The sequence below is a fragment of the Pyricularia grisea genome (genome assembly GCF_004355905.1).
Source record: "Pyricularia grisea strain NI907 chromosome V map unlocalized Pyricularia_grisea_NI907_Scaffold_6, whole genome shotgun sequence".
NCBI classification, from domain to species: Eukaryota; Fungi; Ascomycota; class Sordariomycetes; order Magnaporthales; family Pyriculariaceae; genus Pyricularia; species Pyricularia grisea.
Window position 1 is genome coordinate 2,651,293 of NW_022156719.1, and position 18,936 is coordinate 2,670,228.

Here is an 18,936-nt window from a genome sequence, read left to right on the forward strand (position 1 = left end):
CAGCCAGTACCCATTGGTTCGCGAAGCAACAAGGGCGCCGGTGTGGTTCTAAGGTAGATAGGTAAGGTAGGTATTCATGGAGATGCATTCGTTGGCCCTTGCGGGTGAGGACTTTTCCGCCCAACTCCGTATGGGGATGTTACGTGGGATTATGGTTCGAATGTTGATGTAAACTGTTCCAGTCTCCAGTCTCGGACGACTAGACTAGGGCGTTTATCTGCTCGGTGGACACAACAAAGTGCAAATGAAATCCATGCTGAAATGTCTCCAAATGTACTAATAGTAGGAGGCTCAATTCAATTGACGGCGGCCCCACTTTACGGAAGTGCATTAGCTTTTGTTCCTACCTACCTACCTACTTACCTTACCATCCTAGTTCGGTAAGGTACCAGGTACCTTGCCTATCCGTTGCCTCGAATTGTAGTTCTAGATGTTAGTCGCATTATTTCAACAGGTTTGCTTCGGATTCCTGAAAGACGACTGAATGTGTACAGTACCTTACCTAGGAAGCTTTACAGGATACCAGTTACGATGCGCTCCAGCCTGCCCAATCTAATTTTAACAATGGCCCTGCTTTATATTTGATATCACTAATCAATGGGTAGGTAGGAGGTAAGGTCGAAGCCCACTCCGGGTGGCCGGCTATCGCACTTTTTTGTCATTTACCCCACCTTCCTCGTGGATTCTGGAGACCTTGAGACCGGAGTAATGGTACGACTATGAAAAAGACCGTGCCTCAAACGCCGAAATTATCTTCGCTCATTATAAACCCATAACTCCGTAGGGTCTCGGCCATTACTAATAAAGGGGCAAGATGTGTAGTACTTTTCAAACTGTTATTCCACATGCAGAGTTGGGTTCTTACTTCGGGCGCTTAATAGCGGTCTTATCCAAATTTAGTAATCAAGCTAGCAGTCCAGTTTGTCGTCTGACGGTCGATGCAGGGCCTTTGCCTTGCTACAACATACCAAGCTTATGTACATACCAACCTACCTACCTACCTCCAACTAGCGCTCTTTTAAACTTGGCCGCCCGTTTGAGCCCCCTAAAATTAGCAACATGCAGTTGAGGGAATCCACGAATCCTTAAAAGTATTTACGAAGTACGACTAAAGTACGAATCATGTTACTTCGTACTTCGTAAGAAGGCAAAATAGAAACTTGGCATATTCAACACACCACGCAATCCCCTCACTCACGCCGGACCATCGTCTCTCGCTCCCTGTGGACTTTTTGATAAACGGCAAGGCACACACGTTACACAACAAGGTCATGCGACTGAAATAATCCTGGACAAAGTAACCAAGACAGATTCCTGGATTGTACGTTAAAATTTTAGACCCGACGTTTCCCTTAAATCCGCCTTTGCCCCGGAGGGGTAGGACACCCTTGTTCTGTTTCTGCTGTGGAGAGAACTGTCGAAGGATGCGAAGTGGCCAATCAGAACCCGTCTGGTGCTGGTGGGGATACCGGTTCTGGAAAACCACCGATCGTTTCGGGGCGCCTCATTTCTCTTTTTTTGCGCCATTACAAATGCTGGTCAGTTCGCCAGCCTTTCCAGATTGACTTTTGGTGATGGGACAGCCTTTCCATCCATCTGCTATGAGTGAATTTTTTTAATTTTTTTTGCTTGTTTGTTTTGTGTTTCCTGCCTAATCTATTTCGTTTCTAATATAAGTTGTGTTCTTCCATGGTTCCTCTTAAAGTCCAACAAACACAAACATTGATTGCTCCAGTAAGAAAAAGAAGGGGGGGAAAATCCAAATGGACCATGCCGTCCAAAGAACCATTTGTAGATCGATCCCCATACGCGTATTTACCTTCAAAGGCCGAACACTAGCATATAGTGGGTCGCCAAGGGCCCCCCCAAGCTTCTTACGAAGTTCCTACTCCCGTGGGAGATAAGAGGAGACAGAGACAAGGGCAGGCTACAGAGCAGAGGAGTTATGTACTTTGTACGGTACTGTATCATGGGCCCGCCAAGATGAACAAAAGTCCTTCAGATACTCTTTGCGCTGTCCGTTTTCCTGTCGGAGCTACGCCCGTTCGGGACCGAACGATTGGCGCGTGTGGAGAAGGGAGGCTTGTGATGGTACTTTTCTGCACAAAGAGACCAAAAAAGGTGTGGGTATCGGGTGCTGAACCCGCGCAAGGGACCCCTGGTATATGCATATCTGGTAAGGTAAGGTAAAGGTACCTTGCCTAGCAAAAGCTACCTTAGGTACGGAACACTTGATACGGAGTATGTATGGTAGCAAACAAAAGATGGCAGTACGGACGAGGCAAGGCAGCAGCTGAAAATCCCCCAAAGAAGCCCACCCGCCCCATGTGGGTGATTGTGCCCCCCTCTCTCCACCCACGCAAGCCCGTCCAAAAGAAACAAAGTTGAGAGAAAGATTCAAGGTTCAAGGCAAGCATGACCGTTGTCACCTTTTTTCTTTTTCTTTGTGCTGGACAACTCGGCCGAGATCAGCTTATTTCAGGACTTCCATCCAAATATTTGAGTTTTTTGCTTTGGTTAGTGCCAAAGGGACCGGATTTGACCGTAATGTATAACCTTGAATCGAAAAAAAAAAGAATCTGCAACAAAACTCATGAATGGTTGTTTAATAAAAGTCTCTTGCAAATAGCTTTTTGGGGAGATGCCGAAGCGAGGGAGGGGGATGGGATTGAGCTGGAATGCTAAGACTTTTTTCGGCGGAGTATTGGGTGCACGCACGTGGCGCTTGTGATGTCCCTGCCGGTCATCGATCGCTATCCGTCTCACGGGTGAGATTCTTAAAAAACCATTTCTCGTTTTGTGAGAAATTCTCCAAAGCTTGCTCCAAGCTGCATGCACTAATCGATTGTTTAATGTGGTTTAAATTCCCAATTATGAATAGAAGTTTTAGAATGTCTTGGTAAAAGGAGCAGGAATAAAGAAAACATAAAACATGCACCTGTGAACAAGCAAGTCAATTGCCAATAGACGTCCTACCGTCCCATCGGACTAACCCCACGACTTCTAGACGCATCGCAACGCGCCAGCTAACGGACCCCTAGAGGATCTGAACCCTCCATCCGAATTCCTTGCTGGCCGGCGAAGACCGTCCTCGATCCAAACTCTCGTCGTAATCTCACCAAATTTTCGCCCCTTTGCATCGGATGGCTTGCCACATTTGGTGACTTGCATGACAAGTAGCCATAATTAACTCATACCACATAGTCAACTTGAGCTTCATTGGGACGCTGAGAGACCAAGCAAAGGAAGAAGTAATGAACAAAAAGAAAGAATGCATGTTCTTTCTATATTGAATTGGGGATCTATGAATACCAAAATCGAGATATAGCCAAAAAAAAAAAAAAAAAAAAAAAAAAAAAAAAAAAAAAAAGACTAAAATAGTTCCCTTTCTTCCTGAAGATGGTAAAGAAAAAAAAAATCCATGTTCCAATCGCAGAGTGACCTTTTGTGGGAAGTGTATAGCCCTGATACAGAATGGAGGTGACAATAAAGTATGTAACAAGAATCGAAAAGGGTGCACCAAAAAGTGTCCAAAGTTACCCGGGAAAGGGTGGTTAATCTGCGCCAACGCTGCCTGGAAAAGTACCAGAAAAAAAAAAACGAGATAAAAAAACGATCCGATCGTCATGATGCATTGCAAAATAAAAACAAACAAGGGGAAAGAAATACCAAATAAATCGTCAACCGCGCCGTCAGATACAAGCAATTAAAGCAAGCTAACCATGGCCAGTGAGGCAGTGAAATTTGTTTGTTTTTGGTTTTTGTGTATTTGTTTTGCTTTTGTGTCTCCCTTCCAGTTTATTGCTGGATCATGCCCGGCGAAGCGGGCATGGATAACGGAGTGGTCGGGTACTCGTAACCAGAGTCTGAACAGCTGGTAGAGTGGTCGAATCCGTGCGACAATGGTGGTGTCTGATGGGATTGATGATCAGCCTCTGGGTTCTTCTCATCGGCGAGGCGGGACGGGATGATAAGAAGGAGAGGCAGGAAAATTTGTTTGTAGACGAGGCAGGAAAGGTTGTGGAAGAGGATATGATGAAGTGGAGCGAGACTCGCGAGAGGCACTCACATGAGGATTCGAGTTGTCGTATGGCGTAGCTTGGCTGACTTCGATCCCCGGCATGTAGCCATAGTTGCCCATGTAGGGCGACATCTCCTCGCCATAGCTAGGCTCCCGCTTGATGGCGTCGCTGAAGTGTGTCATTGAAGGCAAAGTAACCGGGACCGTTGTCGGCACCAAGTATTCGCCGGCCGTGTAGGGCGGAGAGGTTGTGGCGCCGTATGGGAGCATCATGTCCTCAGGCGGTGGGTAGGTGTAGAACAGCGAGGGCGGGCTGTGGCTGCGGTCCCGCTGCTCTGATGCGTACGGTTGTGCGAAAAGAAGCTCATCCTCAGGGTTCATGGGAGGAGTAAATTGCTCGGGGTAGGTCCTGGGAGGTGAGAGAGCGGCAGGCGGTGGTGAAGACTGCTGCTTTGTGGCCTTCTTTGGAGAGCGAGCCTTGCTACCGCTCTTGGTGCTAGAGTTTGCTGTGCTGGCCTTGGTGGCTGTGGTGGTTGTGCTCTTCTCGTTGCCGTCGGTTGACGCACCGTCCGAAGATCCGGCACGCCTCTCAAGGTCCTCCAGTCTCCTCTTGAGCTTCTTGCCTGCAAGAGAAGAAATCGAATCATGTTAGTGAAAAAAAGCTACCCCATATGATCCTGGAAGGGTTCACTCACGGTAGTTGCGCTGGGCAATGCGGTTTTGTATCCTCCTGCGCTCGGCAAGGTCGGAAATCTTGGTCCAGTCCTCATCCGGATTGGCCGAAGCACTAAATGCGCTGCTGGTTCCCGAGTATTGCCTAGGAGCCGGGGCGGGCGCGTAGGCGGCGTAGTGGTGATGCTGGGGCATGGCGAACATGTTGACTGGTGGTGGCAGCTTGGCCGAAGTGTCTTCTGGGTTGTAGTAGTGGTGGGACATGCGCGAGGCGTCGTAGTAGGACTCGTGAGGATCGAAGGTGGTGGGAACAGCAGGGTAGAGATGACTGATCATGGGAGCAACTCTGAGGGGGTAAAGCTGATGTGGGATGGGGATGTAATGATAGTTTTATAAAACTGACGAGTAAACCTCTTTGTGTTTTTGTTTCGAACCGGTAGCTGTATGATGGTGTTATAGATATCTTTCGAGATTTGATCTTTTGCGGCGGGGGGATGAGGCACATAAATATCCAGCGACAGGTTTACCAAGGTGGGAGAGGCGTGGGCGCAAAAAGGTCCCATCGCAGGCGTGAAGCAAGCGAACCGCACCCGCGCTCGCGGAATTCACGCCAAGGGGGAACCCTTGTATGGGGGGACTCGACTTTTGGCAGCGCTCGACACACCCCTCCTCCATGATAAATGCGATGCGAGCCTGTGCATCCCGCCATTTTCTACACTCCCCCCATGGTAGTGGTGTGTGGGTGGGAGACATCAGCCAAAGACAAGCCTTGGAACCAGGGTAGGGTTGTAGCCTGGTATTGACCAGCTAAGTCTATCCCAGCCCTGCGCGCGCAGCTAAAGAATGGCTTGGGGACTGGGGCGTGGGTGTGACCAAGAAACGGGAAGAGGCGGAGACTATGGTTTGGGGTCAATTTGGTCCGGAGTTTTGCTGCATCTAGTTACCTCTCTGTACATACCGGAACTGTTCTGCATGATACTTTTTTTTGTTCCCTTTTTTTTTTTTTGCACGAGTCTCTCAAGTCGTGCGAGTGACTCTGCTTCATGTACGCATGCTCTTTTGATGCCACTACTGTACTGCTTTGCTTCATTGCATTTTCTTTGCTTGGGCGCGAATGCGATCTTTGCGTTGGTTCCAACAAGGAAAGGCATTGAACGGGCGGGCAGTAGCGCTCTGCAGGAGACGGTTTTGAAGCAGTAGTGCAAAGTACTTAGGGGACAAAGATAACGGAACCAGATTTTTGGCAGCTCGTCTGGCCGGCCATCCGAAACGGAGAGTGCCCGAGGAAATGGTGGGGTTGATCGACAAAACGGAGGCCCCAAGGAAAAACGTCAAACGGCGAATTTGGGACTGTGGAGGGGTGACAGAGAAAGAGAAGATAAATTAGCCCAACATGGGACAAAGAACAAAGTGAATGGCACAGTAACAGTAACCCACACAGGGGGGGGCTAAATGCGCCTTTGCATTTTCGCAGGTGCCTAGCAGGGGTCTGTCGAGGTTTCGCGGTAAGCAGCCAATCATGAAGAGGTTAGCGTACTTGCCCACACGTGGAGCAACCAGAGAAAATCATTACTACCTTAACCCAGTGCAACATTCTTGGGTTCGTCGGCTCGCATTTGACTTGGCAATTTAATTCATTTGTGGTGGAAAGCAGATCTCTCAATGGGGCTTTCAGGTAATTAGGCCTTTTTTTTTTTTTTTTTTTTTTTTTTTTCTCGCAAAACGAAGGAAATGACATATTTTGCAAGACCCATTTCCCTGCTGGCCGCGGCGAATTATTGTTGATCAACCTGTTCAAGATGCAATTTTTTTGCCAATAATGATGGAGTGACGCGAGGAAGTCCTCGGCCATGGACAGGGAAGACCCTCATGACGGGCCCTTGCGATCCGAACAATTTTGCCTTTTGGCAAGGTCTCTGTACTTTTATCTTTTTGCTAAGCTGATGTAGGTACATGCCCGCCTAAGTAGTGTATGTGTTTATCCTTTCTACTCTTCGCCTCGGGGGTTCGTACGGACCTTCCAAAGGCCGAGTCGTCTGCACGATCGAGAGGCCACTGGCCAGGAACGACGGGTTTTTCTTGAATTTCGGCTGCCTGCTAAATTTGACATCATATCAATTCCAACTACATCTCATACGTAGCATGGCACTATACATAGTAGTGAGGGAAGAGTAAGTTGAAACCCAACAGTGAGAAGAAAAGCCCTCCCCGCATCTTAGGACTATTACACTAAAGCTAGAATCTCCAACAGTAAGCCGCCACCAAACCAGGCTACGTACCTCATAAGGCTGTACCAGCTGCTGTGTATCCGCACCGCAAAACGGCTCAACATGCTCCCAATCCCAGAGCAATCCAAACCCATAGGTAGGTTCCGAGGCGATCGGTGGCTAGGCACTATTTTGGGGGCTACTTAACATGCCATGAAACAAAGTTGCAGCCTTTCTATAATTTTTTGTTGCTCCCGTGTAATTATTCTATTTGGTCCAGGATCCGCTCATTCCTTCTTGAGTATATAATTCGGACTACCGTGGATCTAGCCCAGTCCTTTTGTCACGTCTCCTAGTGCTCGCCAAGCCGCCAAATTTGGGCCCTGGTTCAAACTCGTGATTTGACATGGCGGGACCGTCCGTCCCTGTTATCAATAATATAATCACGGCAAAACAAAGAAAAACTGAGGTGGCGGGCACTTTTGATGGTTCAGAGACTCGAATTGACTACAAGTCAATGATACGTAGATACGCGTATACAAAGGCCCCCAACATATATGTCTACTTACCCAGTTAGCCATTGGCACCCGATATTGTATACTGTCCCCGACAAAGCCGCGGGGTTCGTAGGGTTTCTGGTCTAAGCCCCGTCTTGGCCAGGGGCAGAATTTGGTCAGCTCCACGTCAGATTTTACGTGTCGGCCAACTTAATTCCAAGTATGCAACCTCACCGCCATCAACAGTCGGGGCGAGCTCTCTGCCGAATATCACATCGGTTCGTGTGGTATCTGGGTAGGCAGATATGCGGTGCACTGCCCTCGAGCAAACAGTCCCAATCCAGCAACGTCCTACGGTCCTGGAAACGGCCTCCTTTCCGTCCAACCATCCCCTCCAACTCGGTGTCCTGGGGTAAGCCTGGAGGGAGGGGGAGACTTTTCCTCTCGGGACACGCATATCTAGGTAGGTATGTAATGTTTTCAACGAGTAAGAGCGCGTTCAGTGTACATTATGGGGGCCAGGAGAGAACCGGCATTTTGGCCACTCAGGAAGGGGAAGAAAAAGGAGGCCAGAAGCAGGTACAAAACGCTGGGTTGGGAGGTAGGGTGTGGGCTCGGCCGCGGCAGCATCTACCAACCAAAGAGAGCAGCAGAGCGCCCGCATATGCAGGCTGATGGCGGCAAAGGGAAACCAGGGCAGATCTGGCCCAAACAAGCGCTTCCTCCACCCGTGAAGCTTGCCCGATGTGGGAACAATAGTCGAAGAGGTGGACGAATATAGCAAACCAGGTGGCAATACCACCTCTTGCTGCGATGTTGGTTAAGATGAATCCTCCTCACCCCTATTTTAGTGTGTTGATGTTTCTATGTTGAGATTAGCCATATTTGATTCCCATCCAGTGCCGGTCTTGACCAGGTAGCTCGCTTTGCAATATCATTATCGCACCATGATCAGGAAGGAATCCTCTGCCGATCGGCCTAAAGAGCGAGCCCTTGCCCCTGCATTTGTCATCTCTCTTTTTGAGTCCTATTTCGTTTAAGCTAAAGCTAGGTATATCGGGGACGGCACACATGTGAGAAGGCTGAGTTCCACCACTGCAAGTATGTTATCAACTCGCGGATATCAAATTGTCAGTATATAGCATTTGATCGGAACTGATAGACAATCCCCGGGTCCGACGAGCCGGAGAACCAAACTTCGGGGGTGTCACCGTTTCTCAAGCTTGTGGAGATGGAATTCTTGTGCGACTGTTGTGTGCATGTGTGTTGACAATCAGCATGTCGTAAATAGATCGACCTGCAGCTATCAAACGTTGCATGTCATGGGTGGAGGGGAGATTGCCGGAGGAGCGAGCTGGCAAAACGGCGGGAAGGAACAAATGATGGGAGAAAAACCTTTAGCTTCTCACCTTGATTGGTGGGTAACCCCTTCAACCCAATATCGGGTGTTTTTGTTGTTGTTGATAACATTTGGTTAGTTCACCTACGACGGTCGCGGGCGGGCAAAGCGGGCTTGGGGGCGTGAAGGAGGGTGACCTGCAGCGCTGCATCATTCGAGAAAGAAAAAGAGATCTTCCCCACACCACACCCACCAACGTGCGTCGCAAGCATGCGTTCAGCAGGCTAATTTTGTCCACAATAGACCGGCTTTTTGCCCATTTAAACTGGGCTAATTACACTAGCTTCAATCTCTCCCAATATTGCAGTGGTTGCACGTGGTGTTGGCGCGGGTGCTCACCAATGAGCAGACAGCTGCTGCAGCATTCGAGGTTCTATTTTTACATCGACTAGGTCACTTATGTCGGTCGACCCTTGGGCACGACAAAAATACCAACCTACCTGCAATTGTAGGATCGCTCTGAATGGATGAACCAAGCGAATGAAACTCAGAGATGGAATCAAAATAGAATCAAAGGTGTCATGTAAAGTAACGGTGACTTTTTTTCGTTGACTTATTGACGTTATTCAATTGCTTTCCATAAGCAGCCGACCCAGCCAAGGTAGATATTCGTTCGTGGATGATCATATTGCTAGGTCTTGCTCCACTGCCTGGGATTAAAAACAAGATGGGACGGATAGGGTTCCTGAGAGGGGCGTGTGTTTGGACCGCCAGCCTGGGGATTTCAAATCTGCGTAATCAGGGATCCCTGCCGATTAGCCAGCCCTATAAGTCGGGTAGTTGCTACAAAGCCTACCTTACTTAGAGAGGCAAGTATTAAGGTCGCGCGGGAAGAACCCATTTTATTTACCTTGCATCGTTTCTGATTGGTGCACACTAGGGTGTTTCTTTCGTACTTCGTAGCTTGGGCTGTCAATTCAATTGAATACTTTATAAACCCGGAAGTTAAATTGCTATGCAGCTGTCACTCCAATATGCTGTATAATACGTTGCAATAGCATAGCCACTGCAGGCTTTATTTCTGGCAAATTAGCCATTGATTTTTTGTTACATCAAGTTAACTTGGGCTTGATACAGTTTGTAATTACCTTCCTTATAATTTCTGTGTTCAATCACGAATATTCCTACATATCAGGGGTTAAGAAATATTTCAGACCCAAATCCTGCAACAATCAACGGTTTACAAGCAAAGACCCGATTGGATTTGAACCGAACAACACAACTTTGCCATATTGTTCCACGTGCTGAAGTGCCGGAGATCAATCAGTCCGTCAACAAGTGTCTAACTTATCGCCAGCGTAAGCAAAAGTGGAAAAAGGTAGCCTCCTCGCACCAGACCCCACAAAGCAAAGCGATGACAGGGGGCCTCGGTGATAGTCAGCACTGCAGCACCACAAATGTCCCGTAAACCCTTTGGGTCCATTGCCACCAATCATAGAAGGCAAGCCGTATTGAAATTACTGGACTTGTTTGAAGTGCCGGAGATAATATCTTACCATACGTTAAAGCAAGAGTCGAAAGTGGAGGTTACCAACGAACGGATCTGCATAATTTTGTCTGCTGTAACCTCCCCCAGGCAACGTACAAAATACCTGGGAACAACACAGGGGCCGATCGTAAAAGCGTCCACTCCACACATATCGTGTTCCCGGAGGCCCGGAGCTAAGTCGAGATTCCGGCCGGCCCGGTGATTGCATTAATAATGATAATGATAAAACCGTATGAGTGTTACCTCCGCTTGCGGGCTCGGTTTGTTGAATGATTTGACCCCTTTTACTTCGTAGCTATTTTACCCCAAAACGATATTGATATGGATGGTTTGCTGACAAGGCTCCCTTTTTTTTTCAGTGCTGACAAACTCAACTACAAACCATCACCTTATCTTGCATAATCACAAATTCTCGATACGTAGGGCTGAGATACGGGTGTGAGGCCCAGTCTTGTCTATTCCACCGTCTCTTGATGGGGGATTCTTAAGGCAGCAACTTTTTTTTTTTTTTTTTAACTACGTTTTGTTCTGAGTTAGTGTACCCTAGCCACATTTCGTCGGCATTTGGGGTCCAACATCGACATTTTTGCAACGTGGGATTCTGAAAGGTAGCAAACTGGTGGGCATCAATCCTCGGCCCACCAGTGTTCCGGGATGTGTGTTGGCAGAGTCGTCTTTTTATCTTGGTGCCTGCTCGGATCACTGTTGCACAGTTGGGCTTTGTGTGGCTCAGCGACCCAAGCTTGAGCCTTACAGTAGTCGCACTCGTTTCTTGGATTTGCTTGTACTGTACGCAGTAAAGCATTCAACGCACAGCCCCTTGGAATTTCTCCACCTCTCTCCACCTTCAACCACCCCCCCATTTCCACCCCAGTTGCCAGGCAGAAAGATTTTAACCCTAATATCGTTTGATATGCCCATTCCCAGGCTAGCGTCCCCACTGATATTTTACTCGATTGTTCTCCGCCTTGATAAGCATTGAAAAAAAATTACCCCCAAGACCCCTTACCATCGCGAGAGGGGAACCTCGGCGCCCTTTTATGTTGTCATAGGCGCCCTTTACATCCTGGACGATATGTTACCATTGGCTGGTTTCGCGACATGTCTTCATCTCCTAGAGATGCCAAGCCGTTTGTCGGACCGTACCACCGCTTGGTGGATCCCACGTGTAGCCCAGTATCCTTGTACCGGCTAGGTATGTAGAGTGTGGCAGGAATTTGCCGCGCATGGTGTGTAATTATCTGGTAGGTATCCATCAGAAGCCACAATGACAAGAAAGATATACGATAGCTATACATTCCCATCCCGTTCGCGAACAAGTCATGAGCCGAGGTTGTTTGCTTGCTTTGCAGCATCTCGGTAGTAGGCTTTGGCAGTATCTCTCGGCACAGTTATGGATCCCTATTTGTTGGATTGCGCCTCAACAGGCGCATGGCCTATCAAGCAAAGCCTCAGTTAGAAAGCCACTAGGTCTGCACTTGCCATGAACACACAGCTAGAGAGCTAGCCAAGTACTTCCGTTGGCTGGAGCAGTCGAGGGGAAAAGCCACAAAACGTCATGTTTAAGTGGCTTAGTATGAGCTAGACTACAGTAGACTTAGGGTAGGGCCTAGTGCTCGACTAGTCTAGTCCCTATGCCTGGTGGTCTCAAGCGGAAGCAAATAATCCTTTCGGCACATTGGAGCGCAGGAATCTGACATGCGGGATAGTAAGTTCGGGGGAGGATTTGTGTCGCAGCCGAACAAACAGGCAATGATCTAGAGAGAGAAGGGAAAAAGAAAACCATGGTGTGCCACTCCAAAGCCGTTGTTTCACGGCCTCTTGCAGCTCCGAGGAAGGCATTGACAGACAAAATCACATTTCAACACCGCCTGCCAGCATGTTGTTACTGGACATAGTCGCCCATGATCCTGTTGGATTACTGTGGAAAGAGGGTGTGTGGCACGTTACCTTGCCTTTGAATGGTAGGATTCTACAACTGCACATCAAAACGCACTGCACTGCGCTGCGATGTGCTGCACTGCATGGACAAAACTAAACGTGATGAAAAATCAAGACGGAGAAACAGGCAGAGTGACGGTATACCCAGGCTGCTTTGCATTTTCTCGCGTTGTAAAGGCGAAAGACGAAGTCGCTTTCACTTGTCGGATGCAGCTGCATCGTTTTTTTTTTACCCCCACACGTGCCTGCAGCTAACGGGTCAAGTAAGAAACATGCGCACAGTCGATCGGACACCGATAACTGCGCGTTCTGGGCTGCAGGTCGGAGGCTCGGTCTCGTTGTCCGGAACTCAATGCTCAATGATGTTTTTTTTTTCGTTAAAAGTACAGAGAAACTTGTGTGAACGAGAAAAAGAGAGATGCATGCAAGCCCTTGGTGCATTAATGAGAATCGGACGAGAATGTAGAGACAAAGAGTTTCCACGGCAAGGTCTTGGCGATGTTTACGGAAGCTTGCAACACACCAACTAGCTTCAGTACCTGGTGGTGCATAAGCAGGAAGTACCTACAGATTGGTTGAGCTAAGGTACTGATGAAAAGCTAGGCTCAGGTTTTGACATTTTCACATATTGGGAATTGATAGAAGGAGATAATACCCTATTCTATAATGATTCTATTCTCTAATGCCAACCACTACTCTCCACTTACATGAAATTTGTAGCTATAAATCTCATGAAGAACTACAAAAGAAACCAACCGAATGTCATTCTCCCCCCACAAGACGCCATCAGCACCTTACCAGACTGACGGGAGCGCGGGGACCCGCCAAGAGCGCGGTCGGATTTCTCCAAGCCAACCTAAGGTACCTTAGGCAAAGCCTACCGTTTTCCTTGGAAAAAAAAATCAAATCAAAAAATAATAGACGGTGGCACAAAGCGTGAGCGCGGACCATTCCTCAGCAAAAGGGAAAAAAAGAAGACACAAAACTGGTTCGGCGACATCCTCTTTCTACGCCAAGCAGAAAAGGACAAATAAGTGTCCGAGGAACACCTCACGGCTTACTCTTCAAATCCCCCCTGGCTACCCCCTGCCCAGGCATGGGGGTCTGGGTTGTTCGGGCCTTTTTCAATAGCGCAAAACGGGCCATTGAGGTGGTGAGGGTAATAAACATTGGTGCTGAAGGAGCATTGTCGCTAGGCGCCTTGGTTTAACGCCGATATCAAAAATATTCAAGGTCCCTTTTAACTCCGATATGCTATACCGGGTTTGAGGATATCCCACCGCGGGCTTCATGCAGTCCAAAGCCCCCAAAAAGGATTTAAATGGCCTACCTCGGCAAGTATGGCCTACCTCGGTAACTTTGCAAATCTGGGTTAGGTAGCCATCTAGGTTATTGCTTTGGTGAGCATTGAAACAGGGGGTGACCCAGAGTATCATTCACAATGATTCACAATGTAAGTATTGATGCCAAGATAATCACCGAAAGCTCATATGTGATTTGCCTACAAAGGCTGGGCACTAGAATGTAACTCTCTCTACAAGCAGGATGAAGATCAACGTCGTTTATGGCACCGTCTCCATCCTGCCCTCCTATGTGTATCGTCCACGTTGTGGTGTTGATCTTCAATTAATCTATAATGAAATTCTAGGCAGGTTCTACCCCAAAACATCCTTGTTGAACGATTTATTCCTTGAATTATAGCAGATGAACTATTTGTCGCCTGAAATTAGTATTTACGCTAGCTACAACGCAGCCATTGCACAAAAGCTGGGGGCCAGTGGCTTAGAGAGAGATATCATGCCATGGAACGGTTGGACAGCTGCCTTTCACCTGTTCGATCGCGGGGGAGAGAAGCATCGTGGAGTCTTGACCGACGACCGGAAAAGGAAATCATGGTTGTGGACAATGATTGGTAAAGGTCTGACCAGTACCGAAATGCAATTTTGCGCGAGAGACCCTGGTATTGCCTCGGTCTGGATTTGGTCGGTTTTTTTTTTGCATTAAAGATAGGCACTTGTTAATCTTAGTGGAAGGATTGGAATGCCATACACGAGACCCTGTAGGGCTGGTCTGGTCTGGTCTGCTTGGCTAAGTGGCTTTTGTTTTGGGGGCCGGGAATGGTCACCTTCTCCACGCTTGTGCTCTGGAGTTACGGGTGATTTAATGCTGGTCTTACCCGCTGCTGCACAGGTCAGAATGCAAATCCGTATACAGGTTCTCATTTGCGGGTAGCGAGCAGATACAGCTTGATCAAAAACGGACATATCTTGCGGGTTGGGGGTTAGGTGTTTGGGGGCGAAGCAATCTAAATCGCACTTGCCAGCAAATACCCTTGATTTAACTTAGTCCGATGGGCCGCTGCCTATTTGCATTGTTACAATACCATTTTTCTTTTCTTTTTTTCGGAAGTACACCATTGTGGGCAAAACATGAAAAGTCGGGAAACAGAATTTTTTCTGGTGTGTCTGAGTGCATATCAACAGCCTATACAAGACAACCTTTGGAGATACCGGCAAAGAGCGGCAAGCGTCAAACGGCGGGCCGCGATGCGGTGCGAGTATGCGTGCGATCTGTAGGGAGGTGTGGGAGTATGCATGGTGTGAGTGAGTTTTGAGTAATAGAGACGATATACTGGGGACTTTGATTAGAAATATACGAGACTTGCATATTTTTGGTACCCACCTAGGCACACTTTTTTGACATTTAACTCTTTGTATATCATAAACCCCCAAAGAGCTATGGGGCGAGCACCAATACTAGGCATCTTGAATACCTGCACCTGCACGTAAACCTGCATTTAAACGGTGTGGTTTGTTTTTCAACATCGGCAGATAAGCAACTGCGGTGGATCCTGAGCCTACCATTGCTCAGTAGCAATTACCACGTTGACAAAAGTCCCTTGCCCAGGAAATCCTCGAGATGGACTAATATTTATTGGTGCCAAGGATGTTTTCCGAATATAATTCCTATATTTACCTTGTTTTTCTGGTGGACCCGGTGACGATTTGTTTGTGAGCAAAGATAGAGACTCGTCTATTAGTGCCACGACGTTGGCAGCAGCACTAAGCGCGTACCGAGGCAACTAGAACTAGACTAGTGATGGTGGTGAGAACCGAATTTACAATAGGGCGCCAGCGGTCCGCCTCCGTTTGCTTTGTCACCTTTTCGCCCAAGCCCCCAACTGCAACACACCACCAACGGACTGGAGAAAGGGATTACCCCGCTTCTTCCAGGGCGCCCCCGTTTTTTTTCGGCGTCGCCGTGTGCACTTTCCCCTCATTTATGTACTCTCTGATTGGCTGAAGCACCGTTCCATAGGGCTGAAGCTGAGTGACATGTAGGGAAAGCCTATAATCTTAGTAGAGAACAAGTCGACCCGCAGGTTTGGTCCGGGGATGAGCTTCCCGTCTTACTTGTTGCGCACCCGTTGCAACAAAGTAAAAAAAAAGAAGAAAGATATGTGATGAAGGTGGGATGGCTCGGTAAGCTCCATCCTTGAAACAACTTTCAACGGCAATTTTGGTTGCTTTGTAATGTAATGTACCGACTTAATATCAATGTTTCCTTTGAGAACCTTGTCGGTTATAGTAGAACAAGAACAATACACGCAAATTATATTTTGTTTATTACTGGATCCTGAAATTATTTGATAATCGAAAATCTTACTGGAAACGATGGTTAAGATTGTCTGCTGGATGGGGAAAAAAAAGAGAAAAAGAAAAAAAAAAAAACCGACACCGTTGCATGCAACTCCATGGGTACTTAGGTAGGTACTTGGGGCAATGCAGAATTTGCCCACATTACTGGATGCGAGTGCTGCGGTAAATAAATGTTTTATTTCGTTTCATTTTATTTCATCACAGCCTATTCCCGTCCCCCGTTCTGCAGCGTAACGTTGGATTCGAAAGGGTGTGATATTGAACAATGCGACGCAGCTACCTTCGATGATAACCATTGGCAGTGAATTGAATTTGCATCCCGGACCCCGCAAGCCTGTTAATGCATTTGGTAGAGCTATGCTGCTGCGCGCGCTGTGTTCCTAATTATGCCCTGTGCCCAAACAAAGACCGTGTTCAAAGGAATCAATATACAGAGTATCGGCAGGACATGACCGCCGCCATGCGAAATCGTGCACAAGGAAAACGGCGCGTGATGCGCTTTAATCAGGTCTGGTGGCATTTCTACCGCCGTTGCAATTGCTTCCCAGCGATTTGTGATGGGTTTTGTGTGGCACATCCTGATTGAGAAGGTATTATCGAAATGACTGTTGAAAATCCGCCGATGAAGAAAAATTACCGTGATGTATCGTTTACATTTGTGATACTACTTTATAGATTCATGAATATTAACTACTTAAATACCTTAGGTACCTACCTAGACCAACATGGGAATTTTACTCAGTGATCGACTGCCGCTTAAATCCGCGTCCAGTTTTCTATGGATCGGGTCCGAGTCCCATAAGAATGTTCTCGGTGCCGTGTGTCGCCCGAAACCCAAGAATAGGGCGGAGTACACAAGCTACTGTACAGCCTGCGTGACAATACCTACCCAGGTACCATACATACCTAAGTCAGGTACTCAACTTTATTATAAATGCGATAGAAGCCATCGGTGATGGCAGAAATCCAAGGAAAAAGAAAGCACAGCTGCAAGAGCTTCCAAGCTGTGGTCGCGCCTGTGCTCCTCATGTGCTGCGCTGTGTTGTGCTATTTGGAGCTTGCTAGCTTGGCGCCACCGCCAGAAGACGTCAGAGGGCATGCCTGTGACATATTTTGTGCAATGCGCACAGAGGCCTGGCCTTAGCAATTCCTTGGGGCGCATGCAACTCCAAGAGGAAAAGATCGGATATCGCACCTGTCTCAATCCTTTTCGGTAACTCGGCCGAGCTCTGTGCCTGCCTACTAATCTATTCTAGCTATAGTACAAGGCCACTGACTATGTCTGGCTGTTTCCGATCTGCCGACTACCGATTCCCATGGACAGTGAGTACCTGTCAACAAGAATAGCCAGGATTTAACTTGACCAAATGTACTAGTCTAGAGATAAATGATCAAAGCCGTTGACCACCGTTTTCTGAAAGCCCCGAGCATTTCCTCAAGTATTTTGCGCAGTACCATTAATGCCATTCCTAACGGAGTATGAATTTGAATGAGGCTATGCTAAGCTCCGCCGTTATGTGCATATGTGCCTTATTTTCAACTTTGATATCACATACATAGTCCCCACCTGCGGTACTGCAGAGAATGGCCGACAGGTGGCCGTGGTGCTGAACAGGCCTGATTGACTGACCGATAGCAATGACGATGCCGTGACAGACCCAGCAAGGGGTGCGTCTTTTTTACTACATGCAGAGTAGGTAAGGTACCTACCTACATATTATAGGCAAGTAAACCGTGCTCGGAATCGCCGTTCCTGAGCTGGAGTGCGACCGGCATCATTGGCGATGTGGGCTAATTTTGACGCATCGAACTTGAACAGGTAGGAAACCGGTGATGCAGAGAAAAGCTGAAATGGGCCCTGTCAATGGGGAAAGAGAAAAACAGAAGAGCGGGCATATTGGTGCGTTTACAGAATATGGAGCAAAGTGCAGTTATCGCGATGGCATCGTCAGAATTATGGACCCTTAAAAAACCTGGGTAACTCACTGCCAATAGGTACCTACATGGGTCGGACAAATTGGAGCGAATGGAGGGTAAAAGAGGCGCAGCATGTCGACGATACCATGAACACCAAGTACTGTCCATCATTAACCTTGCCTGGCCGGGCTAGAGGGTACGTACTGTGGAATCTTTGGGTCCCACTACTCCACTGTCCCATATCCACTGCCAATCCCAGGGAGGACCCCGGCCCCTTAAGGCCGCCAAACCCGCCCTTTCCACCGCCAGTTTTTGGTGTGCAAAGAGACACCACCACCAAAAAATGGCGGAAACCAGAAAATGCCACGGCGGCAGGGAGCAACAACGAACACAGACATGTCGCACTGTTTTCTTGGGCCTGCCTCTATCCTCCCTTTCCCCTAGCCACTTTCCTGCAGCACCCAGTAACCGACCCAACCCACAAGACCCTGTGGGTATTATGCTGTACTGTATGTACTGTACATCTTTACCTTAATTTTTGGGTAGCAACGAGTGTAAAGCAACCTCATCAGGACTGGGGCTTGCTTTGGCGAGCTTTCCGACCAAGTAGCAATTGAGCATAGGCGAGACCCTACACCCTAATTTCTAATTTCCAAGCCTGCGCAAACATGGGAAAGAGCGTGGCTGGCGCAATTTCGTCTCTCCGTTGAAGTCGCGACAGACAACATTGGATTGCCCAGGCATGGGCATTTCTGGATGGAATCACATTGGGCAATCAATCAATTCCGTCACAAGCCACAGGGGAGGGGGGCCGCGCGAACTAGCCCTGCCTCCAAGTCCCTACGTCTGCGTAGGCGAACACCTGCCTAACTTTACTTGAAATCAATTGATGTGTTTTTTTTTTTTTTTTTGTGTTTGTTTTTTTGTGTCTGCCATTTCCACGGCCGCGTGGGATCACCCATCCCGTTTCGAGACGGGACCTTTGTTTAATGCTCTACAGTTCCATGCAGTTCTAAACACGAATACCAAGCCCAGAAACACGCGTTCTCAACCTTGCAGTCTCGAAAAGAGTCTATTATCCGGGGCTCGCTTGTCTTCGCTTTGCCGGTACCATACTTTTTTGAATGCACGGCG

The 18,936-nt window shown here is 48.0% G+C and overlaps 5 protein-coding genes across 5 annotated transcripts; 3 read left to right on the top strand and 2 right to left on the bottom strand.

The window, feature by feature from the left end:
• Positions 1-1,424: 1,424 nt before the first annotated feature.
• PgNI_08750 (uncharacterized protein) lies at positions 1,425-1,565 on the top strand (the record flags this gene model as incomplete). The annotated part of the gene is made up of 1 exon (XM_031128742.1): positions 1,425-1,565. One exon carries the CDS (start codon positions 1,425-1,427, stop codon positions 1,563-1,565), a length of 141 nt encoding a protein of 46 aa, XP_030978998.1.
• Positions 1,566-3,330: 1,765 nt separating this feature from the next.
• PgNI_08751 (uncharacterized protein) lies at positions 3,331-5,145 on the bottom strand. The gene is made up of 3 exons (XM_031128743.1): positions 4,717-5,145; positions 4,070-4,644; positions 3,331-3,912 (listed from the first exon to the last, which is right to left on the bottom strand). Exons 1-3 carry the CDS (start codon positions 5,027-5,029, stop codon positions 3,799-3,801), a joined length of 1,002 nt encoding a protein of 333 aa, XP_030978899.1. The 5' UTR covers positions 5,030-5,145; the 3' UTR covers positions 3,331-3,798.
• Positions 5,146-7,619: 2,474 nt separating this feature from the next.
• On the top strand, positions 7,620-8,178 carry PgNI_08752 (uncharacterized protein; the record flags this gene model as incomplete). Its single annotated transcript, XM_031128744.1, has 2 exons — positions 7,620-7,864; positions 7,890-8,178. The coding sequence occupies 2 exons, from the start codon at positions 7,620-7,622 to the stop codon at positions 8,176-8,178; spliced, it is 534 nt and encodes a 177-aa protein (XP_030978997.1).
• A 166-nt stretch (positions 8,179-8,344) lies between these two features.
• On the top strand, positions 8,345-8,556 carry PgNI_08753 (uncharacterized protein; the record flags this gene model as incomplete). Its single annotated transcript, XM_031128745.1, is given in 2 exon segments — positions 8,345-8,431; positions 8,449-8,556. 2 exon segments carry the CDS (start codon positions 8,345-8,347, stop codon positions 8,554-8,556), a joined length of 195 nt encoding a protein of 64 aa, XP_030978996.1.
• Positions 8,557-17,354: 8,798 nt separating this feature from the next.
• PgNI_08754 (uncharacterized protein) lies at positions 17,355-18,326 on the bottom strand (the record flags this gene model as incomplete). The annotated part of the gene is made up of 4 exons (XM_031128746.1): positions 17,355-17,559; positions 17,619-17,743; positions 18,007-18,290; positions 18,320-18,326. The coding sequence occupies 4 exons, from the start codon at positions 18,324-18,326 to the stop codon at positions 17,355-17,357; spliced, it is 621 nt and encodes a 206-aa protein (XP_030979002.1).
• Between the last annotated feature and the right edge of the window lie 610 nt (positions 18,327-18,936).